Here is a 27,181-nt window from a genome sequence, read left to right on the forward strand (position 1 = left end):
CCCATAACTGTGCCATCCACAGATGTCCCCCATAAAAATGTCATCCACAGATCCCCCCCCCCCCCCGCCGCTCCAGTATACAAATATAAAATGTCTTATTCAATTAAAAGTTGTTACACATGCCCCCCAACTCCTAATAGTACCGTACATCCTAACCGCTTCAGTACAATGCAGGCAGGCAGGCCAGGCGGCACAGGCACGTGACATCAGGGAGTTACGCTGCCGCCCGCCTGCCTGCATTCTACTGAAGCGGTTAGGATGTAAGGTACTATGAGGAGTGAGGGGGCATGTTTAATAACTATTAATTGAATAAGATATTTTATATTAGTATACCGGCGGGGCGGGGCTATAGTACACGGACTGCACCGCCCTGCCGCTATTGCCGGCCCCCAGCTCCTCCTCCCTGTCCCTCCCCCCGCTCTCGCATACATCACAGCCAGCGATGTAAAAATGCCAGCATTCGCCCCATAACACACAGGGGCATTTCCCCCCCCATTTTGGGGGGAGAAAAAGTGCGTCTTATGGGGCGAAAAATACGGTATATGCCTATAATCTCAGCAGTGACATTTTGCATCTCTCTTGGTTAATTATATTGGTGTATTGGGCGCATACACCAGCACTATCCACTAGATTATAGTCAGCATGCTTTTGCATCCATGCCTAACTGCGCTCCCACTGCATTTTCTAAAACCAACTAAACACTTCCACCCAACATGTTTCGCGGGAACACCGGCGTCTTCAGGGAAATCGGGCAGTGTCATAGCCAGGGAGAAGGTAAGCTTTTTTTTTCTCCCTGGCTGTGACGCGCTCCGCTGTGATTTGACCTCTGCACAGCCAGGGAGAAGGAGACACCCATTGAGAAACCCTGGCGTCTTCTCCTCCCTTTACCGATGCTCAGGATTAACATACTGAGCGGTAAAACTGCAGGGGGGCACAGCGGGGTGTAAGAGCGATATTTGTAAAAAAAAAGCAGGCAGGGTGGCAGCATCAGCGGGGGTTACCTGCAATGAAAGATATTTATTTAATTCAACTAAAAGAAAACCATGAAAGGTCCTCTTTAAGAAGGCTGCACATGCTCAATTTTGTCTTACAACTACATCCTGAGCTGTGATAGGGAGAGAGCTCCAGCAGAATTTACACGCCCCCTGAGCTGCAGCATAAAAGACACGCCCCTTGAGCTGTCAGCTTGATATAAATCTAGCAGAGCAATGAATGGGGAGATCTCTGGATCCATGTGCAGTACAGGGCTGGTTTTAGCTTTGTTAGAAAGAGGTTGTCATGTACTATATGATGTCTGATTTTAATTTTTTACATTATTCATGGGATAACCCCTTTAACATATCTTGGACCATATGTATATTTAGCCAATTGAGTATATTACTGGATGTACTAACAGCCCTGGCACCACCGATATCTACTCCTTTCTATTATTTTGTATATACAGAGCTAAAATCTGCCTGTGACACAGATTTTCTCGATGAAGAGCAAACTCTTTCTTTGGGAAATCAGTTTTTAAACAGACTAAAAAAAATCATGGTTTGCCAGTGGCATATTGTGCCTTCTAATTATGGTCTGATGCTGGCAAATAATGATTTTTGATGGGGATGAGCGATGGCATTAGCAATGCATGTAATATCAGTCGTCCCCTCCAGTAACGAGCAGGCGATTTATCCTTCCCGACAATCATCAGCCTCATCTGCTGGTCTAATACAACCTTAATGGCTAATCCGCTGCGTGAAAGATAGCCAAGCCCTGTTCTGGACAGCAGGGCACGGAGCATTAACTTTATTGATAATGCTCCGTGCCTCTCTGATCTTTTTACTACAAAATCACAGTGAGATAGAAACATAGAATGTGTTCTGGCCCATCTAGTCTGCCCAATATACTGAATACTATGAATAGCCCCTGGCCCTATCTTATATGAAGGATGGCCTCATGCCTATCCCATGCATGCTTAAACTCCTTCACTGTATTTGCAGCTACCACTTCTGCAGGTAGGCTATTCCATGCATCCACTACTTTGCCCCTCTAATTTAAAACTATGTCCTCTTGTAGCAGTTTTTCTTCTTTTAAATATTCTCTCCTCTTTTACCTTGTTGATTCCCTTTATGTATTTAAAAGTTTCTATCATATCCCCTCTGTCTCGTCTTTCTTCCAAGCTATACATGTTAAGGTCCTTTAATCTTTCCTGGTAAGTTTTATCCTGCAATCCATGTACCAGTTTAGTAGCTCTTCTCTGAACTCTCTCCAAAGTATTACTATCCTTCTGGAGATATGGTCTCCAGTACTGAGCACAATGCTCCAAATGAGGTCTCACTAGTGCTCTGTAGAGCGGCATGAGCACCTCCCTCTTTCTACTGGTAATGCCTCTCCCTATACACCCAAGCATTCTGCTAGCATTCCCTGCTGCTCTATGACATTGTCTGCCTACCTTTAAGTCTTCTGAAATAATGACCCCTAAATCCCTTTCCTCAGATACTGAGGTTAGGACTGTATCACAGATTTTATATACTGCTCTTGGGTTTTTACACCCCAGGTGCATTATCTTGCACTTATCAACATTACCTTTTAGTTGCCAGATTTTTTGACCATTCCTCTAGTTTTCCTAAATCATTTTCCATTTGATGTATCCCTCCAGGAACATCAACTTTGTGTCATCTGCAAAAAGACACCCCTTACCATCGAGGCCTTCTGCAATTTCGCTGATAAAGATATTAAGCAATATATGTCCCCGAACAGATCCCTGAAATACCCCACTGGTAACAAGACCATGGTCTGAATATACTCCATTGACTACAACCCTCTGTTGTCTGTCCCTCAGCCACTGCCTAATCCATTCAACAATATGGGAGTACAAGCACAAAGACTGCAATTTATTGATAAGCCTTCTATGTGGGACAGTATCAAAAGCCTTACTAAAGTCTAGATAAGCGATGTCTATTGCACCTCCGCCATCTATTATTTTAATCACCCAATCAAAAAAAATCAATAAGATTAGTTTGACATGATCTCCCTGAAGTAAACCCATGCTGTTTTTCATTTTTCAATCCACAGGATTTTAGATGTTCCACAATCCTCTCCTTAAGTATGGTTTTCATTAATTTCCCCACTATTGATGTCGGGCTTACTGGTCTATAGTTGCCAGATTCCTCCCTACTACCTTTCTTGTGAATGGGCACAACATTTGCTAATTTCCAATCTTCTGGGACGTCTCCCGTTACCAGTGATTTGTTAAATAAATCTGTTAATGGTTTTGCTAGTTCGCCGCTAAGCTCTTTTAATAGCTTTGGGTGTATCCCATCAGGCCCCTGTGACTTATTTGTATTAATTTTAGACAACTGACTTAGACCCTCTTCCTCTGTAAAGACACATGCATCAAAATATTCATTAGTCTTCCTAACTGAGGTCCTTTTCCTTCATTTTACTTTGTAAAAACTGAACAGAAGTATTCATTGAGGCAGTCAGCTAGTTCTTTATCTTCTTCCATATGCCTTCCTTCTTTTGTTTTTAAAGGGAACCTGTCACCTGGATTTTGGGTATAGAGCTGAGGACATGTGTTGCTAGGTGGCAGCTAGCACATCCGCAATACCCAGTCCCCATAGCTCTCTGTGCTTTTATTGTGTAAAAAAAACCCAGATTTGATACATATGCAAATTACCCTGTGATGAGTCCTGTATGTGAGATGAGTTTTTTTTACACAATAAAAGCACACAGAACTATGGGGACTGGATATTGCGGATGTGCTAGCGGCCATCTAGCAGCCCATGTCCTTAACTCTATACACAAAATCCCGGTGACAGGTTTCCTTTAATTTGGTAATTCCTTGTTTTAGTTTCCTTTTTTTCATTTATGTATCTGAAGAATGTCTTATCGCTTTTTTTTTCACTGACTGAGCTAATTTCTCTTCTGCCTATGCTTTAGAAGCTCTTATAACTTACTTGGCCTCTCTGCCTAATCTTATAAATTTGCCTGTCATCCTCGTTTTTTTTTATTGTTTTTTGTATAATTACTAAATGCTATATTTTTGTTTTTAAAGGGAGTCTGTCACCTACATAACATGTTTTAAACTGATGATATAGCTCTGTGGGAGGCAGATCCATAACACTGATGGTACCCATGTTTAGTTTTTCAGAGCCTCCAAAGTACCTAAAATGAAGTTTTAAAAATATGCAAATTATCTATCGCAAGTGCCCAGGGGCGGAGAGTGTGCTGCAAGTGCCCAGTGCTCCCCGCCTTACTTGCTCCTGACTCCTCCCCTCTGTATCGTCCGGCCAGCCCTGTATCCTTGCGGCGTAATTCTCATCTCCATTCATAATCTAGTGCTTGTTCGCTTCACCGCCGGGTCCGGGCATGCGCAGTACATTGCCCACTGTGGGCAGAGGCATACTGATATGCCATGCGCATGGGCCAGTTACGTACACTGGCGGTAAAGCGCACAGGCTCTGGATTATGAATGGAGATGAAAATGACCCAGCAAGGATACAGGGCTGGCCGGACGATACAGAGGGGAGGAGTCAGGAGCAAGTAAGGCGGGGAGCACTGGTCACTTGCAGCACACTCTCCTCCCCTGGGCACTTGCGATAGGTAATTTAGATATTTTTAAAACTTTATTTTAGGTACTTTGGAGGCTCTGAAAAACTAAACATGGGTACCATCAGTGTTATGGATCTGCCTGCCACAGAGCTATATCATCAGTTTAAAACATGTTATGTAGGTGACAGACTCCCTTTACTGATTTTGGCCACTTCTGCTGAGTACCACAGTAGTCTCTTTTATTTATTTTTTTGCTTTTACTGACAAGCCTAATGCAATTATCTGTTTCCTTCAATAGTGCCACTTTTAAGTAGTCCCATTTCTCCTGGACTCCATTGAAAGTGTTCCAATCTGATAGGGACTCGTTTACCACTAATCTAATTTTAGAAAAGTCAGTTTTTCTAAAATCTAAAACTTTTTTGTTTTTGTGTAGTGTGACTCAGTCACTGTACTTATAATAAACCACACTGACTGGTGATCACTAGATCCCAAGCTTTCCCCTACAGTAATATCAGATACCAAATTCCCATTTGTGAATACTAAATCTAAAATGGCCTTCTTCCGGGTTGGCTCCTCAACTACTTGCTGTAGAGATAATCCCAGTAGGGACTTTAGAATATCTGTACTCCTGGCAGAACTAGCCATTTTGGTTTTCCAGTTTACATCAGGAAGATTAAAGTCTCCCATAATGATAACTAGGTGGTCTATATATATCACACCTACATAAGTTACCTTATGATTATCAAGCTGCAAGGTAACCCAAACTGGCTCTAAATTGGTCTCGCTAACTTGTATTAAATTAGATTTTATGCTATCTTTCACATGCAGGGCCACCCCTCCCCCTTTCTTGCCTTCTCTGTCTTTCCTATATAGAAATACTGACAGTGCCCATCACGACCTTTGTGGTCTGGCGAGCTGGTGGACGTGAGGCGCAAATCACAACCGGATTAGACAAGTACGGGTTTATTGAGAGACAATGCGTTTCAGGGTGCGCATGACCCCTTTATCAAGTCTTTGCCAGAGATGAGTTAGATATGGCTGAAGCGCTGTGGCTTTGCTATTATACTTCATCAGGCAATGCTGTTGCGGTGGTGAGGCTGGTGTAGCTGGGGTAATCTGACCCGGCTACTGCACGTGTTGCGTGCTTACACGTGCAGTAGCCGGGTCAGAATACCCCAGCTACACCAGCCTCACCACCGCAACAGCATTGCCTGACGAAGTATAATAGCAAAGCCACAGCGCTTCAGCCATATCTAATTCATCTCTGGCAAAGACTTGATAAAGGGGGCATGCGCACCCCGAAACGCGTTGTCTTTCAATAAACCCGTACTTGTCTAATCCGGTTGTGATTTGCGCCTCACGTCCACCAGCTCGCCAGACCACAAAGGTCGTGACTGGCACTGTCAGTATTTCTAGCAATTAACGAAGTGGCGACTTGGCCCTCGCCCTTGGTTCTTTTGGACATGGCAGCTCCAACCTGATACCTAGCTAATCCAGCGGACCTTCATCACGGTTGCACCCAATCGGTGCAACCCAAACAGGTGAGCAGCACATATTCACCTTAAATTGAAGAACGCTGTTTCATCTTTACCTATTTACCCTATGAGCGCCTTTCTCATCCTGTGGCCACATATTTCCTATATAGAGAGAACCCTGGTATTGTTATATCCCAGTCATTACTCCCATTGAACCATGTCTCAGTAACAGCCACTAAATCTATATTTTGATTTGCTTTCGTCACCATAAAGAAGTATTTCGATACTCAATACCGCGCAAAAAAAAAAACACCAAAAAAGCCGCCTGCATTTAGCGTTTTATGAAACCTTCAGCCCATAATAGAACAGTCCTATCCTATATTTTGGGGTGACAAGGTGACTAAAAAATGGCGAATCTCATGGTTTTTATTTATTTATTTCTGTTACGGCGCTCACCGCATAGGAGATATTTTTAAATAATTTAATAGTTTGGACTTTTCGGACGCAGAGCTATGTAATATGTTTATTTGTTGTTTATATATTTCAGATGTAAAATTGGAAAAGGGGGGATTTAAACGTAATATTTTAGGGTACTTTCACACTAGCTTTTTTAATTTCCGGCATAGAGTTCCGTCACAGGGGCTCTATACCGGAAAAGAACTGATCAGGTATATCCCCATGCATTCTGAATGGAGAGTAATCCGTTCAGGATGCATCAGGATGTCTTCAGTTCAGTCATTTTGACTGATCAGGCAAAAGAGAAAACCGTAGTATGCTACGGTTTTATCTCCGGCAAAAAAAACGGAAGACTTACCTGAATACCGGATCCGGCATTTTTCCCCATAGGAATGTATTAGTGCCGGATCCGGCATTCAAAATACCGGAATGCCAGATCCGTCCTTCCGGTCTGCGCATGCACAGACCGGTAAAAAGATACAAGACGGATCCGTCTGTCCGAATGACAATCGTAGAGATGGATTCGTTCTTGCAATGCATTTGTGAGATAGATCCGCATCCGGATGCGTCTCACAAATGCTTTCAGTCACATCCAGATCGGCAGATCTGATGGGCAGTTCCAAATACGGAACTGCCCGCCGGATCACACTGCCGCAAGTGTGAAAGTAGCCTTAGTGTTTTTTTTACTATTAGCCCCCGTAGAGGCTGGAACCCTTGTCCTATTCACCCTTAGGCCCCTTTCACACGGGCGAGATTTCTGCGCGGGTGCAATGCTTGAGGTGAACGCATTGCACCCGCACTGAATCTGGGCCCATTCACTTCTATGGGGCTGTGCGTATGAGCGGTGATTTTCACGCATCACTTGTTTGTTGCATTAAAATCTCAGAATGCTCTATGCTGTGCGATTTTCACGCAACGCAGGCCCCATAGAAGTTAATGGGGCAGTGTGAAAATCGCAAGCATCCGCAAGCAAGTGCGGATGCGGTGCGATTTTCACGCATGGTTGCTAGGATGAAAGTCTATTCACTGTATTATTTTCCCTTATAACATGGTTATAAGGGAAAATAATAGCATTCTTTAATGCAGAATGCTTAGTACAAGGTCAATTGAGGGTTAAAAAATAAATAAAATATTAACTCCCCTCCTCCAATTGATCGTGTAGCTGACGGTCTCCTGTTCTTTCTTCAGGACCTGTGGTGACATCACTGTGCTCATCACATGATACATCACCATGGTAATGGACCATGTGATGAGCTCAGTGATGTCACCACAGGTCCTGACAGGTCCTGAAGAAAGAACAGGAGACCGGCAGCTACGCGATCAATTGGAGGAGGTGAGTTAATTTTTTATTTATTTTTTAACCCTCATTGGCACTGCGCCAACAATGTTTATTATACTGGGGTGTTGGGGGGGGCGCACTGCACCACCAATGAAGATAACTGACCTGTTAATACAAATACAGGAGGCGGGTGCCGGAATCAAATAGCCGGCACCCGACCTCTATGACAGGGAGCTGCGATCCGCTGCAGTTAACCCCTCAGATGCCGCTCCCTGTCATAGAGGTCGGGTGACGGCTATTTGATTCCGGAACCCGCCTCCCTGTATTTGTATTAACAGGTCAGTTATCTTCATTGGTGGCGCAGTGGCCACAGCCCCTCCTCTCCTCCTTCTGTCTCTTTCCTTATTGGCGGCTGCAGCAGCACAGGGGGGGAGGGAGAGACTACTTCTCCTCTGCGCTGATGAGAAGAACATCGGAGGTGGGGTAGAGAACTATCATCTCCTGTGCCCCGCCGCTGTATTCAACGGCAGAGCTGCGGTGGCGGGTCTAGTCGCAAATGGCGCCATTTGTAAATTCTAAGTCGCATTGGCGACCATTTTGGTAGCCATCTGGAGCCCTGCAAGACTCTGAGCTTGTAATTTCTTAACCTATGTGCTACTGGCATCTTCCGGCATTGTTCCGGGGGCAGTCGGACTGCTGGATTATCACTCTTTTGCCCCCCTTTCCTAGTTTAAATGCCCCTTAGCAAATATTTTGAACTGTAAACTGAGGACATTCGTTCCCTTGAGAGAAAGATGCAAACCATCTTTCTTGTACATTTCTTTTCTATTCCAACGAGAGCTAACATGAGACACAAAGCTAAACCCTTGGTTCAGACACCATTCACTAAGCCATACATTGAATTCCTTAATGCGCATCTTCATGCTGAAGGTTCTGCACAGGCAAAACTGCAGAGAATGAAACAGTCGATGCAACCTCCCGTATATAATTTCCAAGTGTGTGAAAAGCTTCCTTCACCTCATTGTAAGCCAGATCATTTGTCCCAAGATAGACAATAACATCCACCTCCCTTTCCTGCTTTGCTTGCCTAACAATATTAAGGATCCGTCGTCTATCCCTGCTAGCGGTAGCACCAGGGAGACATCTCGCAACACCATTTTCCTCAAACTTCACACCTCTTATGATAGAATCGCCCACCAACAGCTGCTTATTATCAAACCTCACCTAATCCTTTTTGTCTTTGGCTGCAGTCTTGCATACTTTAGGCATGGGAGATGATTGTTCCTCACCCACTGTGCCTGAGCCATCCTCCATGTTGCTCTTGCTCTCTGAAAGTGCTGCAAATGAATTATGGAGAGCCACAGACTGTGGGATATGTCTTTTATAAACAACTCTCAGTCTACCAGAACCTGCAGTAACCCATCTTCCATTTCTAGGGGGCCTCTGTGGCAGTGGCATTGCAACATTCCCAGCCTGAGTTTAACAGTTAATTTACAAATCTCATATTTCAAAAATGCAATTTCCTGCTGCATTATGGAGAGCTGTCTACAGATCAGACAGCATCCAAACCTCCGAAGAGTGGAACCTGAAATAAAAGCACAACAATTCCTTCACAGAACCAGGTCTGCCATTTTAAAGAGGGGAAAGATTTTAATCAAACAAATCTTACATTTTTATAGATTGTATCCACCTCCAGATTACCGCCGGAGTATCTCCTAAATATCTCGGATGCACTTATAAATGCTGCACTTGAGAATGCAGCAAGCTCTGTGAAAGTTGTCACTGTAATTTTGTAGCAAAAAGGTCACAGATAGGCACGGAGCTTTATCATTCATGTTAATGCTCTGTCTCTCTGCAGTCCGGAATGGGGCTTGTTTTTTTTTTAATTATTAACGGTCACTAGGACCACGCGTATTTTTGCAACTCCTCTGACTAATAATATAAAACTCAATTTTATTATATTTCTTTTAAAACCAACATAATGCTTGGGAACATAAAGTGGGGAGATTAAAACTTTCAGGAGTGACAGTCGCACTATCAGTGGCCAAAGATTCTGTGTACAGCTTTTGTCATCAGACTTGCCTACATATTTTTATAAATCAGTGATGTAGAGTCTCTAAATTTGAGACGCACATATAACACCCTGTCTAACTCCTGTCTAAAACCTAACTACCTGAATCCCCAATGGGGCTTGGCTCTCTTTCACGCAGCGGATTACCCTCGCTGGATCCGCTCATGTGAAAGAGCCCTTACTCTGCCTATACCTTTTCTTTAGTGACCATTACCCTTTACGGTCATTGAGGTGACCTTTCTGCTTTGACTTGATATTTTTTAGATTCCTTTTTTATTTATTTTTATTTCCATTTTTACAGCACCTCTAAGCCATGTGGGGTTTAATTTTAGCAGTTTATACTTTTTAACTACAGCAATAAATTTTGCAGTATAATTACATAATGCAGATGTAAAGCTCTCCCATTTATCCTCTGTACTATTATGTGACAATAGACACTCCCAGTCTATGTGCTGAAATGCTGCCCTCAATTCAGTGTTTTTGCTCTTCCAGCCACAGTATGTTACATGAATGAACTTTGTAGATAATTTATCTTATATTTAATTTTTTTTTATATAATCTTTAAATACATGCAAATTGTACTAAATATTTTATTGCTTTTTGTTTTTTTAGGAATCTACAGGCAGCCATTGGGGCATATTATGATTTTGAAAGCCCTAATGTCAACATCCCATGCATGTCATTTGTAGAAGATGTAACTATCGGGGAAGGAGAATCTGTACCTCCCAATACCCAATTCACAAAAACTTGGAGAGTGCAGAACACAGGTAATATAATAATTGAAACAGGAAATCTGGTGTGGTACCTACTACTGTACATGCTATCCTCATTGAGCACAGCATGGCACACTTATTTTAGCTATATATGCTAAATCACATTAAATTTGTTTCACTATCGTATTTTTGAACTGTGAGCCTAACCAGCTGTTGATTGACACATTTATCCTTAAGTGCTGCAACTAATTAGGGGTTCGTTTTTGCCACTTGACATTTAGCTAAAATTGGTGTGCCTGTCACTACTACATGCTGCCTTCAGAGAGTAGGCAACAGATTCTCTTTAACCACCTCCCGTCCGCCTGTTGACTATAAACGTCCGGGAGATGGATCTCTATATCTCAATGAACGTTTCTGAACGTCCATTCAGAGATGGCGGCTGCACGCTAATCGTGAAGCTGCCGAGCGGGTTTCCCGCTGTCATTGACAGCAGGGCAACCCAGAGAGAAGGCAGGGACAGTTCCCAGGTGTCCCTGCCTTGTGAGAGCTGTGTATACAGCGATATAGAGAGTGCTCTTCCTGTCCTGGCCCAGCGGCCATGTGACCGCCGGGGCCGGGAGAGTGTAGGAGCTGACGGGTCTTCTACAGACCTCGATCAGCCCTGCATTGAGGCTGTACAGCCTCTCCGTGGGGTGTATTTCCCCTGTAACTGGGGCTACTATGTCAGCCCCAATTACAAAAGAAAGATGTGAAGTTAAATGTCCCCCAGAGGTCTTGTATGACCTTATGGGGGACGCAAAGCGTAAAATAAAAAAAAGGTTTCACATATAAAAATAAATAAATAAATAAATCCCCAACTAAGGAATTAAAAAACGAATGTTAAAAATAGAAAAAAATAAAATCGACATATTTGGTATTGTTGCTTTAGTGATGGTCGGCTCTCTATATATATCACATGATCCTCCCACTCCGATAAACACCATAAAAAATTAAAATAGTGTCATAAAAAGCCATTTTTGTCACCTTACATCACAAAAAGTGCAACACCAAGTGATCAAAAAGGCGTATGTCCCACAAAATGGTACCAATAAAAGTCACCTCATCCCGCAAAAAATAAGCCCCCATATAAGAAAATCGCTCAAAAAATAAAAAAACTATAGCTCTCAGAACATGGAGACATTAAAACATATTTTTCTTTCTTTCAAAAATGCTATTATTGTGTAAAACTTTAATAAATAAGAAAAAGTATACATATTAGGTATCGCCACGTCCCTAACGATCTGCTCTATAAAACTGTCACATGACCTAACCCCTGAGGTGAACGCTGTAAAAATAAATACATAAAAACTGTGCTAAAACAGCCAATTTCCAGGACGTCCCTCCATGACAGAACCCACTGGAGGATGTCCTATTGGATATCTGTAGGGACAGGAAGCGTGAAAAGGTTAAAAGGCCCCTCCCCTCCCACCAGTGTTCTTCCTGTCCCTACGGGGATAGGAGCTGTGAGAAGGGATCTCTGCTACTTGTAGGGATCAGTACTAGGCCAGGCTGGTCGGGGGGCTCATGCCTCTCCTCTTCAGCCTCCGTTTGCGGTAGGGGTGCACCGAAATTCCGGCAGCCGAAAATATCGGCCGAAAATGCACCTAATCCACTTCGGCCGATATTATTACATATCGGCCGAAAATATGGGGTGTGGGATTTGTCACCCACCATCTGCGGGCGGGCGGTTTACTTTGTCACTGCATCTTTATTTTACCTTACAATCGTGAGGCTCCAGTAACTAACAACTCTGCAGGCAGAGCGGAGGCCGGTGTAACGTCACTTACTCACGTGACGCGCCTGCTCCGCCTCCTTCATTCATAAAGTGGGCGGAGCAGGTTCGTCACGTGAGTAAGTGACGTTACGCCGCCCTCCGCTCTGCCTGCAGAGTTGTTACTGGAGCGTCACGATTGTAAGGTAAAATAAAGATGCAGTGAGTGATGCTGTGAGCAGCAGGGCCGGGGCTGTAATGGGTAGGGGGATCGGTCTATGGCACTGCTATGGGGAGGGGGGATCTGTGCACTGTTATGGGGAAAGGGATCTGTGCACTGTTATGCCCATAACAGTGCACATATCCCCTTTCCATAACAGTGCACAGATCCCCCTCTCCATAACAGCGCCACCCACAGATCCCCCTCTCCATAACAGCGCCACCCACAGATCCCCCTCTCCATAACAGCGCCACCCACAGATCCCCCTCTCCATAACAGCGCCACCCACAGATCCCCCTCTCCATAACAGCGCCACCCACAGATCCCCCTCTCCATAACAGCGCCACCCACAGATCCCCCTCTCCATAACAGCGCCACCCACAGATCCCCCTCTCCATAACAGCGCCACCCACAGATCCCCCTCTCCATAACAGCGCCACCCACAGATCCCCCTCTCCATAACAGCGCCACCCACAGATCCCCCTCTCCATAACAGCGCCACCCACAGATCCCCCTCTCCATAACAGCGCCACCCACAGATCCCCCTCTCCATAACAGCGCCACCCACAGATCCCCCTCTCCATAGCAGCGCCACCCACAGATCCCCCTCTCCATAACAGCGCCACCCACAGATGAATTTCATTCATGAAAAAGAATTAATAAAATCATTAAAAAAAAAAGTATTTTAAAAGTATTTGGGCAAAAAGGCAGTTTCGGTTTTCGGTCAAGGGCATCCTGAATTTTCGGTTTCGGACCAGAATTTTCATTTCGGTGCACCCCTAGTTTGCGGCCTAAAGCCAGCACCCCTCCGGGAAGGGGTCCCCTAGCTTTCCGGGTACCTTTTTTTCTGACGCCGCGGTACCAGGACGCTGTTGCGGCTTCTCCGATGGAGCTCTGCGCACAGCAGCGGCTCCGTCCTCCTCCGATGATGCGTTCCACGTCACTTCCTGTGCGACCCGGAAGTGACGTGGCCAGGATACCGGCGCGCATTCAGGCTGGAGCCTCAGCCGGAGGCTTCGCATGAGGGGTCGACTCCTCTTAGGATGAGTCCCCCGGAAGAGGAGGCGGATCCGGCAGCGATGAGGGATGGGCCAGTAAGGTAAGATCCTTTAAAAAACGCTGTGATGTGTGCTCCAGGCAGGTACATCATGGAGGCCCAAGGGTTGAGCAGGCTAGATGCGGTAGCTGACCCCCTCATCCAGACTACTGTAAGTAGTATCCGGCTGGTTAGGTCAATAAATCCTTTAGACCAGTTTTTATATCTCCTTCTCCCCCTATTAAGGTGGAAAAGGAGACGGGACACAAACCACATGGAGACTCCAGGAAAAAAGCTAGGAAATGTGCTACGTGCATTAAAAAGCTTTCTGAGTCGTATAAGAAGGCCCTCTGCACGGATTGCTTGGCAAAAATCCTGAAGGAGGAGCAACCATCTTTTCTGGAAGAGCTGAGATCCATTGTCAGAGAGGAAGTTCAGGCGGCAGGAATGAGTCAGCCCCCTTCCCTTCCAGTTCCCTCTTCCCCTCCGTCCAAGCGTGCCAGAGTACATGTGGTATCAGAGTCGGAGGAGGAAACCGGGTATCCTTCGGACTAAATGGAGGAGGAGATCCCCCCTTCCGTGTCAGAGGAACCCAAGAGATATCTGTTTTCCTCAGAACATCTGGACTCTCTCCTTACAGCAGTGAGGCAAACCATGGCTGTTGAGGAGGAGGAGCCGAAGCGTTCTGTACAGGACGAGATGTTCGGCGGTTTAAGGGCCAGGAAAAGAAAGCTTTTCCCGGTAAATTCGTACTTACAGGACCTTATCAAAGATGAGTGGGAAGAGGGCGATAAAAAGCTCTATATACCCAGAGAGTTTAAAAGCAGGATGGCTTTCAACCTGGAGGAAACAAAACTTTGGGATGAAGTTCCAAAAGTCGACATCCAGGTCGCCAAAGTGGTGAAGAAGACGTCCATACCATTCGAAGATGGATGCTCTTCTGAAAAAAGCCTGGGAATCTTCAGCGGCTACTATTAATGCTAATATTGCAGCAACTTCGGTTGCTCGCGCCATGTGCCTATGGCTTGAGCAACTGGAAGAACATCTCAAAATGAAAACTTCCAGGGAGGAAATACTCGAGTCCTTACCTTTACTAAAAATTGCAGCATCCTTCATGGCAGACGCTTCGGCAGAGTCGATTCGTTTCTCAGCCAGGAATGACGCCCTTACAAATACTGCAAGACGGGCCCTCTGGCTCAAATCCTGGACGGGAGACATTGCATCAAAAAATAAACTATGTGCAATCCCCTTTACTGGAGCATACCATTTTGGCCAGGTCCTAGATTCCATCTTGGAAAGTGCAGCGGACAAAAAGAAGGGGTTTCCAGAAGAAAAGGCAAAGAAACCAGTACAGCCCTTTCGTAAGACCTCTAGGCACTTCACATCCTCAGAGTGAGGAAAAGGTAAAACGGGTAGATGGAGCTACCCTAAAGGAGGGAGAGGTAGAGGGTTCCTCTTCAATCCTAACTCAGGCCCAAGCAAACAATGACATCAGGCCAGTAGGGGGCAGGCTCCGCCTGTTTTGGGAATCCTGGACTCTGGTTACCCAAAATCAGTGGATCCTCAATTCCATCCGAGAAGGGGTAAAATTAGAATTTCGCGGTCCTCCCCCGGAAAGATTCCTAATCACCAAATTCCATTCAAGGGAGCAACAAGATCAGTTAGGTCTGGACTTGCAGAAGCTTCTAAGATTAAATGCTATAGTCCAGGTTCCGGAAGATCAAAAATACTTGGGACACTATTCAAGCCTTTTTCTAATAAAAAAGCCGGATGGTTCTTACAGGACAATTATCAACCTGAAATCCTTGAACAAGTCAATAACCTATCACAAGTTCAAGATGGAATCCATAAGATCAGCAATCCCGTTAATTTCAGTTGGAGATCTACTATGTACCATGGACCTGAAGGATGCGTATTATCACATCCCGATTCATCCTTTACACCAGAAATATCTCAGGTTTGCAGTCATCCAGGAGGGGACTCTCCTTCATTACCAATTCCAGTGTCTCCCCTTTGGTATTTCGTCGGCCCCTCGCATCTTTACAAAGATCATCACAGAGGTAGTGGCGTATCTGAGAGTACAGCAGATAAAGATTGTTCCATACCTCGACGATTTTCTCCTAATAGCAGACACCAAACTGAACCTCGAGAGCAGCATCCATCAGACCCTAGCTCTTTTCAAGGATCTCGGCTGGATAATAAATTACCCCAAATCCGACCTAAGACCAAGCACCAGAAAACAATTCCTGGGAGTTCTCTTGGACTCAAGAAATCAATTTTCCTTCCTTCCAGAGTCCAAGCAGGAGATCATAAAGGGGAAGATAGTGGCGTTCCAAAAAAGGAGGGTCCATACTCTAAGAGAGGCTATGAAAATTCTGGGCCTGATGACATCATGTATATCAGTAATCCCGTGGGCTCAGTTTCATTCCAGGATCCTACAGGCCGCAATCCTGTCATCATGGAACAGGGATCATCATTCCCTAGACACAAGGATAGCGCTTACAAAGCGGTGTCTAAAATCCCTTTCGTGGTGGATCAACCCCGAAAATCTAAGGAAGGGGGTAGCCTGGAACCCGTCTCCTTCCATTGTCATCACCACGGATGCAAGCCAGTGGGGCTGGGGTGCCCATCTGAAGGGTCATGTCTTCCAGGGTCGATGGTCCAGCCTGGACAGCCACAGGTCCTCAAATTACAGGGAATTGAAGGCTGTATGGAAGACCCTAGAATCGGCCGATTTCATTCTCTCCAACCACCACATCAAAATCCTGTCAGACAACATGACTACGGTGTGTTACCTGAAGAGGCAAGGGGGAACCAGGAACCCTCATCTTCAGGTTCTGTCAGAAAAGATTTTTCACTGGGCAGAGAGGAAGATCCTCTCTGACGGCCGTTCACCTGAAGGGGGCAGACAACTCAGCAGCAGACTTTCTAAGCAGACACTGTCTCGACGCAGGCGAATGGTGCCTAAACCGGGAGGTCTTCCTTCAGATCTGCCACCAGTGGGGGTTCCCACAGATAGACCTATTTGCTTCCAGGAGGAACACCCAAGTAAATCAGTTCTTCTCTCTGAACCCCAGAGACAATCCACTAGGGGTAGCCGCCTTATCCCAGGTTTGGGACATAAACCTGGCATATGCCTTCCCTCCCTTTCCCTTGATTCCTTTGGTCCTGAAGAAGCTAAAGGCTTGCTCAGCGACCCTTGTTCTGATAGCCCCGGCCTGGCCGAAGAGAGCCTGGTTCCCGCTGCTAAAGGATTTACTCATAGACGATCCAATAACCCTTCCAGGAAGGAAGGACCTTCTCGTACAGGGGCCCCTGGAACACCCGAACCTCGAGAAACTGAAACTAACAGCCTGGATCCTGAAAGGCAGATCCTGAGAAGTAAAGGCCTATCAGATAAGGTAATTTCAACCATGCAGCAGAGCCGCAAACCTGTAACCTCAGCCATATACTTAAAGATATGGAGGAGGTTTACATCATGGCTCTCAGATTCTCATCCAGGGATCTCGGTCCCATCCATAGGCTGCATCCTGGACTTCTTACAGGCAGGGTTCGATTTGGGTCTGAAACCCAGTACCCTTAAAGTCCAAATTTCGGCTTTGAGTAGTTTCCTGGATACTCCTCTGGCAGACCACAGGTGGATTAGAAGATTTGTTAAATCAATCTCCAGGTTGAGACCTACTATTAGGCAGACGGTCCCCCCATGGGACTTAAATATAGTCTTAGACGGTCTATGTGGTTCTCCCTTTGAGCCTATTGACCAGTTATCAGATAAATTACTTTCCCTAAAAACTGTCTTTCTTCTAGCCATTACCACAGCTCGTAGAATTGGGGAGATTCAAGCCCTCTCCATCAGGGAACCATTCTTGAAAATTCTGGATGACCGAGTCATTTTAAAATTAGATCAGTCCTTTTTACCAAAAGTAGTATCTCCATTTCACAGGAACCAGGAAATAATCCTTCCCTCCTTTTGTGCCTCCCCCAAGAATACGAAGGAGGAAAGATTCCACTGCCTGGACGTAAGAAGATCCATTCTCGCTTACCTTCAGAGGACGGCGCCATGGAGAAAATCTCAGAGCCTCTTTGTTTCGTTTGGGGGAAGGAACAGAGGCAGCAAGGCCTCGAAACAGACTCTAGCCCGTTGGATCAGAGACTTGATTCGAGAGGTTTACATACAAAAAGGTCTTACTTGCCCTTTATCCATAAAAGCCCACTCCACCAGAGCAGTGGCATCGTCATGGGCAGAAAAAGCGGATGCTTCGGTGGAGCAGATTTGCAGGGCCGCTACCTGGTCCAGTTTCTCTACATTTGTTAAGCATTATAGACTTGATTCTCTGGCCAACCAGGACCTAGCGTTCGGTCGTAAGGTCCTTCAGGCTGTGGTCCCCCCCCTAGTTATTTAGCTGGTAGTTCTCCAGTGGGTACTGTCATGGAGGGACGTCCTGGAAACTAAAGTTTAGTCTTACCGGTAAACGGTTTTCCAGAAGTCCGACATGACAGTACCCGTTATTTTCCCCCCAATATTTCTTTTTGATTATTGCCAGGGTCCCTAATTACATTTCCAATGTGAGATTAACATGGAAGTTCAATAAATTGTTTGGATCCTATCTGGTGTAGTAATTGGAAAGAACACTGGTGGGAGGGTAGGGGAGGGGCCTTTTAACCTTTTCACGCTTCCTGTCCCTACAGATATCCAATAGGACATCCTCCAGTGGGTACTGTCATGTCGGACTTCTGGAAAACCGTTTACCGGTAAGACTAAACTTTAGTTTTTTGGTCACCTTGCCCCTTAAAGTGTTATAATGAATGATCAAAAAATCATATGTACCCAAAAATGGTACCAATAAAAACTTTAACACTCTCTGCAAAAAAACGAGTCCCTGCACAAGACTATCGGCAGGAAAATAAAAAAAAATATGGCGTTCAGAAAATGGTGACACAAAAACATAATTTTTTTTTCAAAAATGCTTTATTATGTAAAACTGAAACAAACAAAGAAAGTAGACATATTTGATATCATTGCGTCCGTAACAACCTGCTGTATTCCGTGGGCATTCCGCATCACGTATGCGGACCCATTCACTTGAATGGGTCCGCAAATCCCGAGATGCGGAACGGAACTTTACGGAAGCACTATGGAGTTTTCGTCCCGTACTTCCGTTCCGCAAAAAGATAGAACATGTCCTATCTTTTTGCCGATTGTAGACCAATTAAAGTGAATGGGTCCGCGATCCGCTGCGGCTGCCACACGGACGGAGTTCGTGCATCGCAGCCCACATTTTGCGGGCCGCAGCACGACCATGAGGCGCACACGTTCTTGTGCAAGAGGCCTTAAAAGTGCACAGAGGCAGATGAAGAAAATAATTTACACATCCTGTTTTATTTGTTTTTAAACCAGATATTCCTGTTTTATTTAAATTTATCTTTACACCAGGTGTTAAGAACTGTAAAAGATTTGACATGGCTAAAAATACAAAGGGCAAAAAATATATACATTGCAGTAATAGGTTATCTAAAGCTTACAGAAAAATAACCAATGTGAAAAATTCTTTTTTAATCCACTACCCTCTGTCATTCCAGGAAGTTAATTTGTGCTCTGTGCCATAATAGTACTTCACTGCTTTAATATGCCGTGTTTTCCATGAAGGCATGTTATATCAACTGTGGCTGCCATCCTAGACAGCAGACTATTACAGTTCACGCCTAGGGAACCATCATTGAGGTCCCACCACTCTGATTGCCTCGCTTAGTCATTGGTTACTAACCAATTGCAGTGATTGGTGCTTTAACACAGCACCACTTTTTGTCGCGCAGTGTTAAAAGCTGTGATTGGTTACTTTCCTATCACAGCTTACCTTCAACACCCACCCTCTGTTTTCTATCACTCAGCCAGTTACTTTCCCACCTAACTGTAACACCTTGCCATCATCTGCTGTACATGTACGTTGAATGTCAGGTCTTTAAAAATGGTACCTGCTCAGCTCCTGCTGACAGGTTTCTGCAGACACACACAGCAGACACCCAAAGACAAAGGGGCTCATTTATCAAACTGGTGTAAAGTAGAACTGGCTTAGTTGCTCAGAGCAACCAATCAGATTCCATCTTTCAGCTCCTTTGAAATTGAAAGGTGAAATCTGGTTGCTATGGGCAACTAAGCCAGTTCTACTTTACACCAGTTTGATAAATCTGCCTCAAAGTCCGTGATTAGCAGTAATGCAGATCACAGACTTTTAACCTCTTAAATACCATATGTCTATTGCGGTGGCAGCCTCATGCCGTCTGAAGCATCTGAGGCCTGCCACAGCAATCTGCCATAGATTGCATTGGTAATTTACTGCAGTCTCTAGGAAAAGTGATCAGATGATCACGTTTAAGTCTCCTAGGGGGGCTTATAAAAAATTTATTGAAAAGTAAAAAAATTTTGAATTCTAATTACTCTCCTTTGCCCATAAAAATATAAACATCACTAGTATCACCGCATCCCAAAATGCCCAAACTATTAAAATATAAACGTATTTATCCCATATGGTGAATGAAATACAAAGTGATCAAATAGTCATACACATCTCAAAATGCAATCCCAAACTACAGATTTCTTGCAAAAAATGAGCCCTCACACAACACCGTAGACGTAAATATGAAAAGTTATGATGGTCAGAAGATGGCATTGCAAAGAAAAAACAATTTTTTTCCTGACACTTTTTTTTTTTTTCACTCAAGAAAAACTATAAAAATGTAGTATTCCTGTAATTGTACCGGCTCAGAGAATAAACAGGTCAGTTTTACGACATAGGGAGCTCCATAAAAATAAAACTCATAAAACTGTGCCAGAAGGCAATTTTTCTATTCCACCACATTTACACTTTTTTTTTTTCCAGCTTCTCCACTACATTCTATGTAATAGGCCTCTTGCACAAGAACGTGATGTGTTTTTGCGGTCCGCAAATTGCGGTACCGCAAAACACGGATGCCACCCATGTGCATTCCGCAATTTGTGTAACAGAACTGACGGCCCATTATAGAAATGGCCATTTTTCCCCTCCCCTCCATGACGGCACCTTACTTGGAGATTATCCTCCTCCTCCAGCCAGGCAGGGACAGGAAGGTTCAAAAGGGCCCGCCTCCTCACGTATCTTCAGTGTCTTCCTGTCCCTGCCAGGCGGAGGATAGGAACTACGTTTGCGCTCCGGTCGGGAGCTATCGCGGATGGCGGGTGCATTGCGCCAGCCACGGTCTTACCTTGGGCAAGTAAGTCCGTCCCATGGGTGCCTGCTGCGGTCCACTTCTTGTTCAAAACTCGCGCGCGCCAGCGCGTAGTGGCAGGCCGCAGCAACCGGACACTCAAAGGAGCACTTCCGGTTTCTAGGCCGTCCGCTGCCCGAGATTCTCGGCTCCGGCGGGTGACGTCATCCGGGGGCCTAATAGTGGTAGCCTGAGAGTTGCCGGCCTGGATGACGTCGGAGGTCCTGGGGAGACTTCCGGCCATACGTGGGTTTAAAAACTGGCGCCCTGGTCAAGTCGGATGTCTGCCTCTGACCAGAGAGATTGCAAGCTTTCCTGCAGCCTCAGATGTCCGCACATATGGATCGGGAGGAAGCTATGGACCAACCTGTAGCTGTGAGTGACATCCAGGTTGTGAGTATGGAATGCTGCTTGCACTGTTACTAAGTCTTTCTCATCTTTCCCCTGTTTTTTGTATGGAAGAGTGACAAAGACAGTTCTTTGAAGCCTAAAATAGCGCAGAAATCTAAAATTCCTAGATGTCGCGTATGTTCGGCTAAACTCCCCGATAATCATGATAAAAAACTTTGTGGAAAATGCATTGATAACATTGTCAGGAAAGAAGTCCTGTCTTTAAAACAGGAACTGCAGTGTCTGATTAAGCAAGAAATAAAATCCGCTTTTTCAGATTTTTCTGCAGCCGCTAGCGTACCGTCAACATCAAAACAGGGGCCCAGGAAAAAATCCCCCTTAAAAACCTCTTCATCTTCTTCGGATGTTTCTTCAGATAGCGATGAGGGTAGTAATAATTCTGACTCTGATGGAGATTTTAAAAATTATTTATTTTCATCTGAAGTATGATATAAACTATCTATTGAAAGCAGTCAGAGATACCATGGAAATTAAAGAAGAAAAAATACATAGATCCGCCCAGGATAGAATGTTTTCAGTGTTAGAAACCAAGAAAAAAAGGGTATTTCCTGTACACAAAAATCTACAGTCTCTTATCTTGAGGGAGTGGAAAAATCCAGACAGGAAAGTTTTCCTACCCCGAACAATTAGGAAAAGGCTTCCTTTTGACGAAGAAGAATTATCCCCGTTCTTGAATTGTCCTAAAATTTATGTTTCACTCTCCAAACTGGCTAAAGGTTCTTCTTTACCATTTGAAGATACAGGATCATTGCATGATCCTATGGATAAAAAAGTGGATGCTAACCTTAAAAGAACCTGGGATGCGGTCGCGGCTTTATTTAAACCTAATATCGCGGCCACATCCGTAGCTAGGTCCCTAAAAAGTTGGTTGGAACAACCGGATATATTATTAAAATCCAATACCCCATCCGAAAACTTTGCAGACTCCTTCCCTCTCTTATTAAAAGCCGTAGATTTTTTGTCGGACACAACAGCGGATTCTGTTAGGCTGGCCGCAACAGCTACGGCTCTAGCTAATAACTCTAGAAGGGCACTTTGGCTAAAAGCCTGGTCTGGAGACACAGGTTCCAAGGCAAAATTATGCAACATCCCGTTTTATGGTAGCCTTCTCTTTGGTCAGAACTTAGATAAATTTCTAGAGAAAGCCTCTGATTCCAAAAAGAACTTCCCAGAGGATAAAAAGAAAAGGAAAACTCCTTTTTTTCATCCCCAAAAAAAGGTTAGTTTTCAAAATAAAAGGAGTAAAACGGAAAACTGGAGTTCGGGAAAACAGAAAGGGAAGGGTTTTATGTTCTCTCCCCGTTCTGAGGAATCTTCCAAAAAATGACGCCAGAGCCCCAGTGGGGGGAAGACTGGGAAGATTTGTGGAATGCTGGGAAAAATACTCATGCAGCCACAAGGGGTACAGTATTCCCTTTGTCAAGAGTCCCCTCTCTCTATTTGTTCAGACTCCAGTTCAGAGCTCGGAACATCTCCAGCTTTGCATGGAGCAAGAAATCGAACTGTTAGTTCAGATGAACGTTTTAGTTCCGGTGCCAACGGATCAAGTTGTCTGCGCTGTTTATTCCAGGGTTTTTTTGGTAAAAAAACCAAACAGGAAAATGCGTCTCATTATAAATATGAAAGCCCTGAACAAGTCCATAAAGTACGAGAAATTCAAGATGGAATCTATAAGAACCACGGTCAAAGTTTTACAAGAAGGGGTTTTTCTAGCATCCATAGATTTAAAAAATGCGTATTTTCACGTACCCATTCATCCAGGGTCACAACCTTTCTTGAAAATAGCGTTATGGATCCAAGGGCATCTAAAACATTTCCAGTTTCAAGCACTACCTTTTGGGATAACAACTGCCCCCAGGCTTTTTACAAAAATTATGCTAGAGGCAATAACCCCTCTGAGAAAGGAAAAAGTAATGATAGTTCCATATCTGGACGACCTTTTGATAGTGGGGGACTCCCAGAAAGATCTAGAGACCAATCTATCCAAAACGATAGACAGACTGGAGGAACTGGGTTGGATTTTAAATCGGGAGAAGTCTCACTTAGTTCCCACACAAAAAAATAGTTTTTTTGGGTATTCTCATAGACTCAGTGAGCCAAAAATGCTTTTTACCAGCAGAGAAGATCACAAAAATCCAATCCCAAGTAAAACAATTCAGTCAACAAAAATCCCACACCATAAGACAAACTATGGCCCTGATAGGGTCCTTTACAGCTTGTATTCCGGCAGTGAAGTGGGCGCAAATATATTCCCGTCCTCTTCAGACGTTTATGTTAAAAATATGGAACCGGAAACGGGATTCCCTGGACAGTCTAATAACAATTCCGGATCACATTCGGTCCTCACTAAAATGGTGGGAATTAAATTCAAACCTACAGAGGGGAGTACCGTGGATAGTGAGAGATCAGTTGATCCTCACCACAGATGCCAGTCTGTGGGGCTGGGGAGCACATCTCCAAACATTGTCGGCCCAAGGGGAGTGGTCTCAATCCCAGAAGAAATACTCCTCAAATCACCGGGAATTTCTGGCGGTGTGGGGGGCTCTGAGTTACTTCTCAGAGGAGTTAAAGGGGTCCAATGTACAAATAAGATCCGACAACAAGACGGTGGTAGCATATATAAACCACCAGGGAGGAACAAAAAGCAAGCAACTACAAGCCCTAGCCAACAAAATTTTCTTGTGGGCGGAGGAGAATCTCCTCTCCCTATCAGCGGTTTTTCTAAAGGGGACGCAAAACATGCAAGCGGATTTCCTCAACCGCAGGAAATTAGATCCGGGGGAGTGGAGTTTAAAAGAGGAAATTTTTCAAACCTTAACACAAAAATAGGGTCTTCCCCAAATAGACCTTTTTGCAAACAAGATAAATGAGAAATTACCAACTTACTTTTCCCTAGATCCAATGGATCCGAGAAGTGCAGGAACAGATGCACTGGCTCTTCCTTGGAATTTCCAACTGGCATATTGTTTCCCACCTCTGGTCCTCTCTTCTTTTATTTTCCTGAGAACCCTTGGAATCAGAGGCAAAGTAATCCTAATTGTTCCCAACTGGCCGAGGAGATCCTGGTTTCCTCTCCTGGCAAAAATGTCCAGGGAGGATCCATGGATTCTACCCTGGTCAGAAGACCTCCTATGTCAAGGGCCAGTTCTCCACCCAAAGACGCAAAGTCTGCACCTCTCGGCTTGGATCCTGAAAGAGCAGTCTTAAAATCGAAGGGTCTATCGGACAGAGTAATTAATACCATGCTAGCCAGCAAAAAAGAAGTCACTAATAGAATTTACCGTAAAATCTGGAATAGATATGTTTCCTGGTGTTCAGAAAATACTTCTAACTCTGCGGGGAGTATTTTGTGTATTCTAGATTTTCTCCAAGAAGGTTTTAATAAGGGTTTAAATACTAGCACTCTTAGAGTTCAAATTTCAGCATTAAGCGCCTATTTAGATGAAAAAATAGCACTTAACCCGTTGATCATTCGCTTCATGAAGGGAACCGACAGACTCAGACCCCGGAGTAGACCTCTGGTCGCTTCGTGGGATTTAAACTCTGTCCTTTCCAGTCTCACTAAACCCCCCTTTGAACCCTTAGAGTCAGCAAATATCAGATATCTGACCCTTAAAATAGTATTCCTAGTGGCCATTACTTCTGCACGTAGGGTTAATGAGATACAGGACTTCTCGGTTAAAAAACCCTTCATGACGATCAGGGACGACAGAATAATTCTAAGATTCGACGATTCCTTTCTACCTAAGGTGGTCTCGGAGTTCCATAGGATGGAGGAGGTGGTTCTTCCCTCGTTCTGTGAAAATCCCAGATCTAAAAAAGAAGACGTTTTTCACACTTTGGATGTCAGAAGGTGTGTTCTGAAGTATATATCGGAAACTAAAGATTGGAGAAAATCTAATAACCTATTTGTCAAATTCTTAGGGGGTAGGAAAGGATTAAAAGCGTCCAAACCTTCTATTGCACGCTGGCTAAAATCGGCCATCTCAGAAGCCTACATAGCAGTAGGTGAACGACCCCCGGTAAATATCAAGGCTCATTCTACAAGGGCAGTATCGACTTCATGGGCGGAAGAAGCATCCGCTTCCTTGGATCAAATCTGTAGGGCAGCAACCTGGTTGAGTCCTCATACCTTTGTAAAACACTATAGGATAGATATTGATTCTACAGGGAGTGCAGAATTATTAGGCAAGTTGTATTTTTGAGAATTAATTTTATTATTGAACAACAACCATGTTCTCAATGAACCCAAAAAACTCATTAATATCAAAGCTGAATATTTTTGGAAGTAGTTTTTAGTTTGTTTTTAGTTTTAGCTATTTTAGGGGGATATCTGTGTGTGCAGGTGACTATTACTGTGCATAATTATTAGGCAACTTAACAAAAAACAAATATATACCCATTTCAATTATTTATTTTTACCAGTGAAACCAATATAACATCTCAACATTCACAAATATACATTTCTGACATTCAAAAACAAATCAAAAACAAATCAGTGACCAATATAGCCACCTTTCTTTGCAAGGACACTCAAAAGCCTGCCATCCATGGATTCTGTCAGTGTTTTGATCTGTTCACCATCAACATTGCGTGCAGCAGCAACCACAGCCTCCCAGACACTGTTCAGAGAGGTGTACTGTTTTCCCTCCTTGTAAATCTCACATTTGATGATGGACCACAGGTTCTCAATGGGGTTCAGATCAGGTGAACAAGGAGGCCATGTCATTAGATTTTCTTCTTTTATACCCTTTCTTGCCAGCCACGCTGTGGAGTACTTGGACGCGTGTGATGGAGCATTGTCCTGCATGAAAATCATGTTTTTCTTGAAGGATGCAGACTTCTTCCTGTACCACTGCTTGAAGAAGGTGTCTTCCAGAAACTGGCAGTAGGACTGGGAGTTGAGCTTGACTCCATCCTCAACCCGAAAAGGCCCCACAAGCTCATCTTTGATGATACCAGCCCAAACCAGTACTCCACCTCCACCTTGCTGGCGTCTGAGTCGGACTGGAGCTCTCTGCCCTTTACCAATCCAGCCACGGGCCCATCCATCTGGCCCATCAAGACTCACTCTCATTTCATCAGTCCATAAAACCTTAGAAAAATCAGTTTTGAGATATTTCTTGGCCCAGTCTTGACGTTTCAGCTTGTGTGTCTTGTTCAGTGGTGGTCGTCTTTCAGCCTTTCTTACCTTGGCCATGTCTCTGAGTATTGCACACCTTGTGCTTTTGGGCACTCCAGTGATGTTGCAGCTCTGAAATATGGCCAAACTGGTGGCAAGTGGCATCTTGGCAGCTGCACGCTTGACTTTTCTCAGTTCATGGGCAGTTATTTTGCGCCTTGGTTTTTCCACACGATTCTTGCGACCCTGTTGACTATTTTGAATGAAACGCTTGATTGTTCGATGATCACGCTTCAGAAGCTTTGCAATTTTAAGAGTGCTGCATCCCTCTGCAAGATATCTCACTATTTTTGACTTTTCTGAGCCTGTCAAGTCCTTCTTTTGACCCATTTTGCCCAAGGAAAGGAAGTTGCCTAATAATTATGCACCCCTTATATAGGGTGTTGATGTCATTAGACCACACCCCTTCTCATTACAGAGATGCACATCACCTAATATGCTTAATTGGTATTAGGCTTTCGAGCCTATACAGCTTGGAGTAAGACAACATGCATAAAGAGGATGATGTGGTCAAAATACTCATTTGCCTAATAATTCTGCACGCAGTGTAAAAGAGACCTATCCTACGGTAGGAAAGTTTTACAAGCAGTTGTCCCTCCCTAATTGACTAATCTGTTAGTTCTCCAAGTAAGGTGCCGTCATGGAGGGGAGGGGAAAAGTTGAATTAGTCTTACCGGTAATTCCTTTTTCGCGAATCCTCTATGACGGCACCGCTTTTATTCTCTCCCCCCCCCCCCCCCCCCCAAAAAAGAAAAAAAAAGACTAGTTATGAATTTAAATAATTAGTCTAGAGTTATATGTATGAGATTTAAT

At 44.4% G+C, this 27,181-nt stretch overlaps 1 protein-coding gene across 1 annotated transcript in view; it reads left to right on the forward strand.

Moving 5' to 3' along the window:
• Nucleotides 1-27,181, forward strand: part of ILRUN (inflammation and lipid regulator with UBA-like and NBR1-like domains) — a 239,794-nt gene that overhangs the window by 27,837 nt on the left and 184,776 nt on the right. Inside the window, exon 2 of the mRNA XM_040424155.1 lies at nt 10,427-10,581. Coding sequence (XP_040280089.1) covers nt 10,427-10,581 — 155 coding nt within the window. The remainder of the gene's footprint in view (nt 1-10,426; nt 10,582-27,181) is intronic.

The sequence above is a fragment of the Bufo bufo genome, chromosome 3, assembly GCF_905171765.1.
Source record: "Bufo bufo chromosome 3, aBufBuf1.1, whole genome shotgun sequence".
NCBI lineage: Eukaryota > Metazoa > Chordata > Amphibia > Anura > Bufonidae > Bufo > Bufo bufo.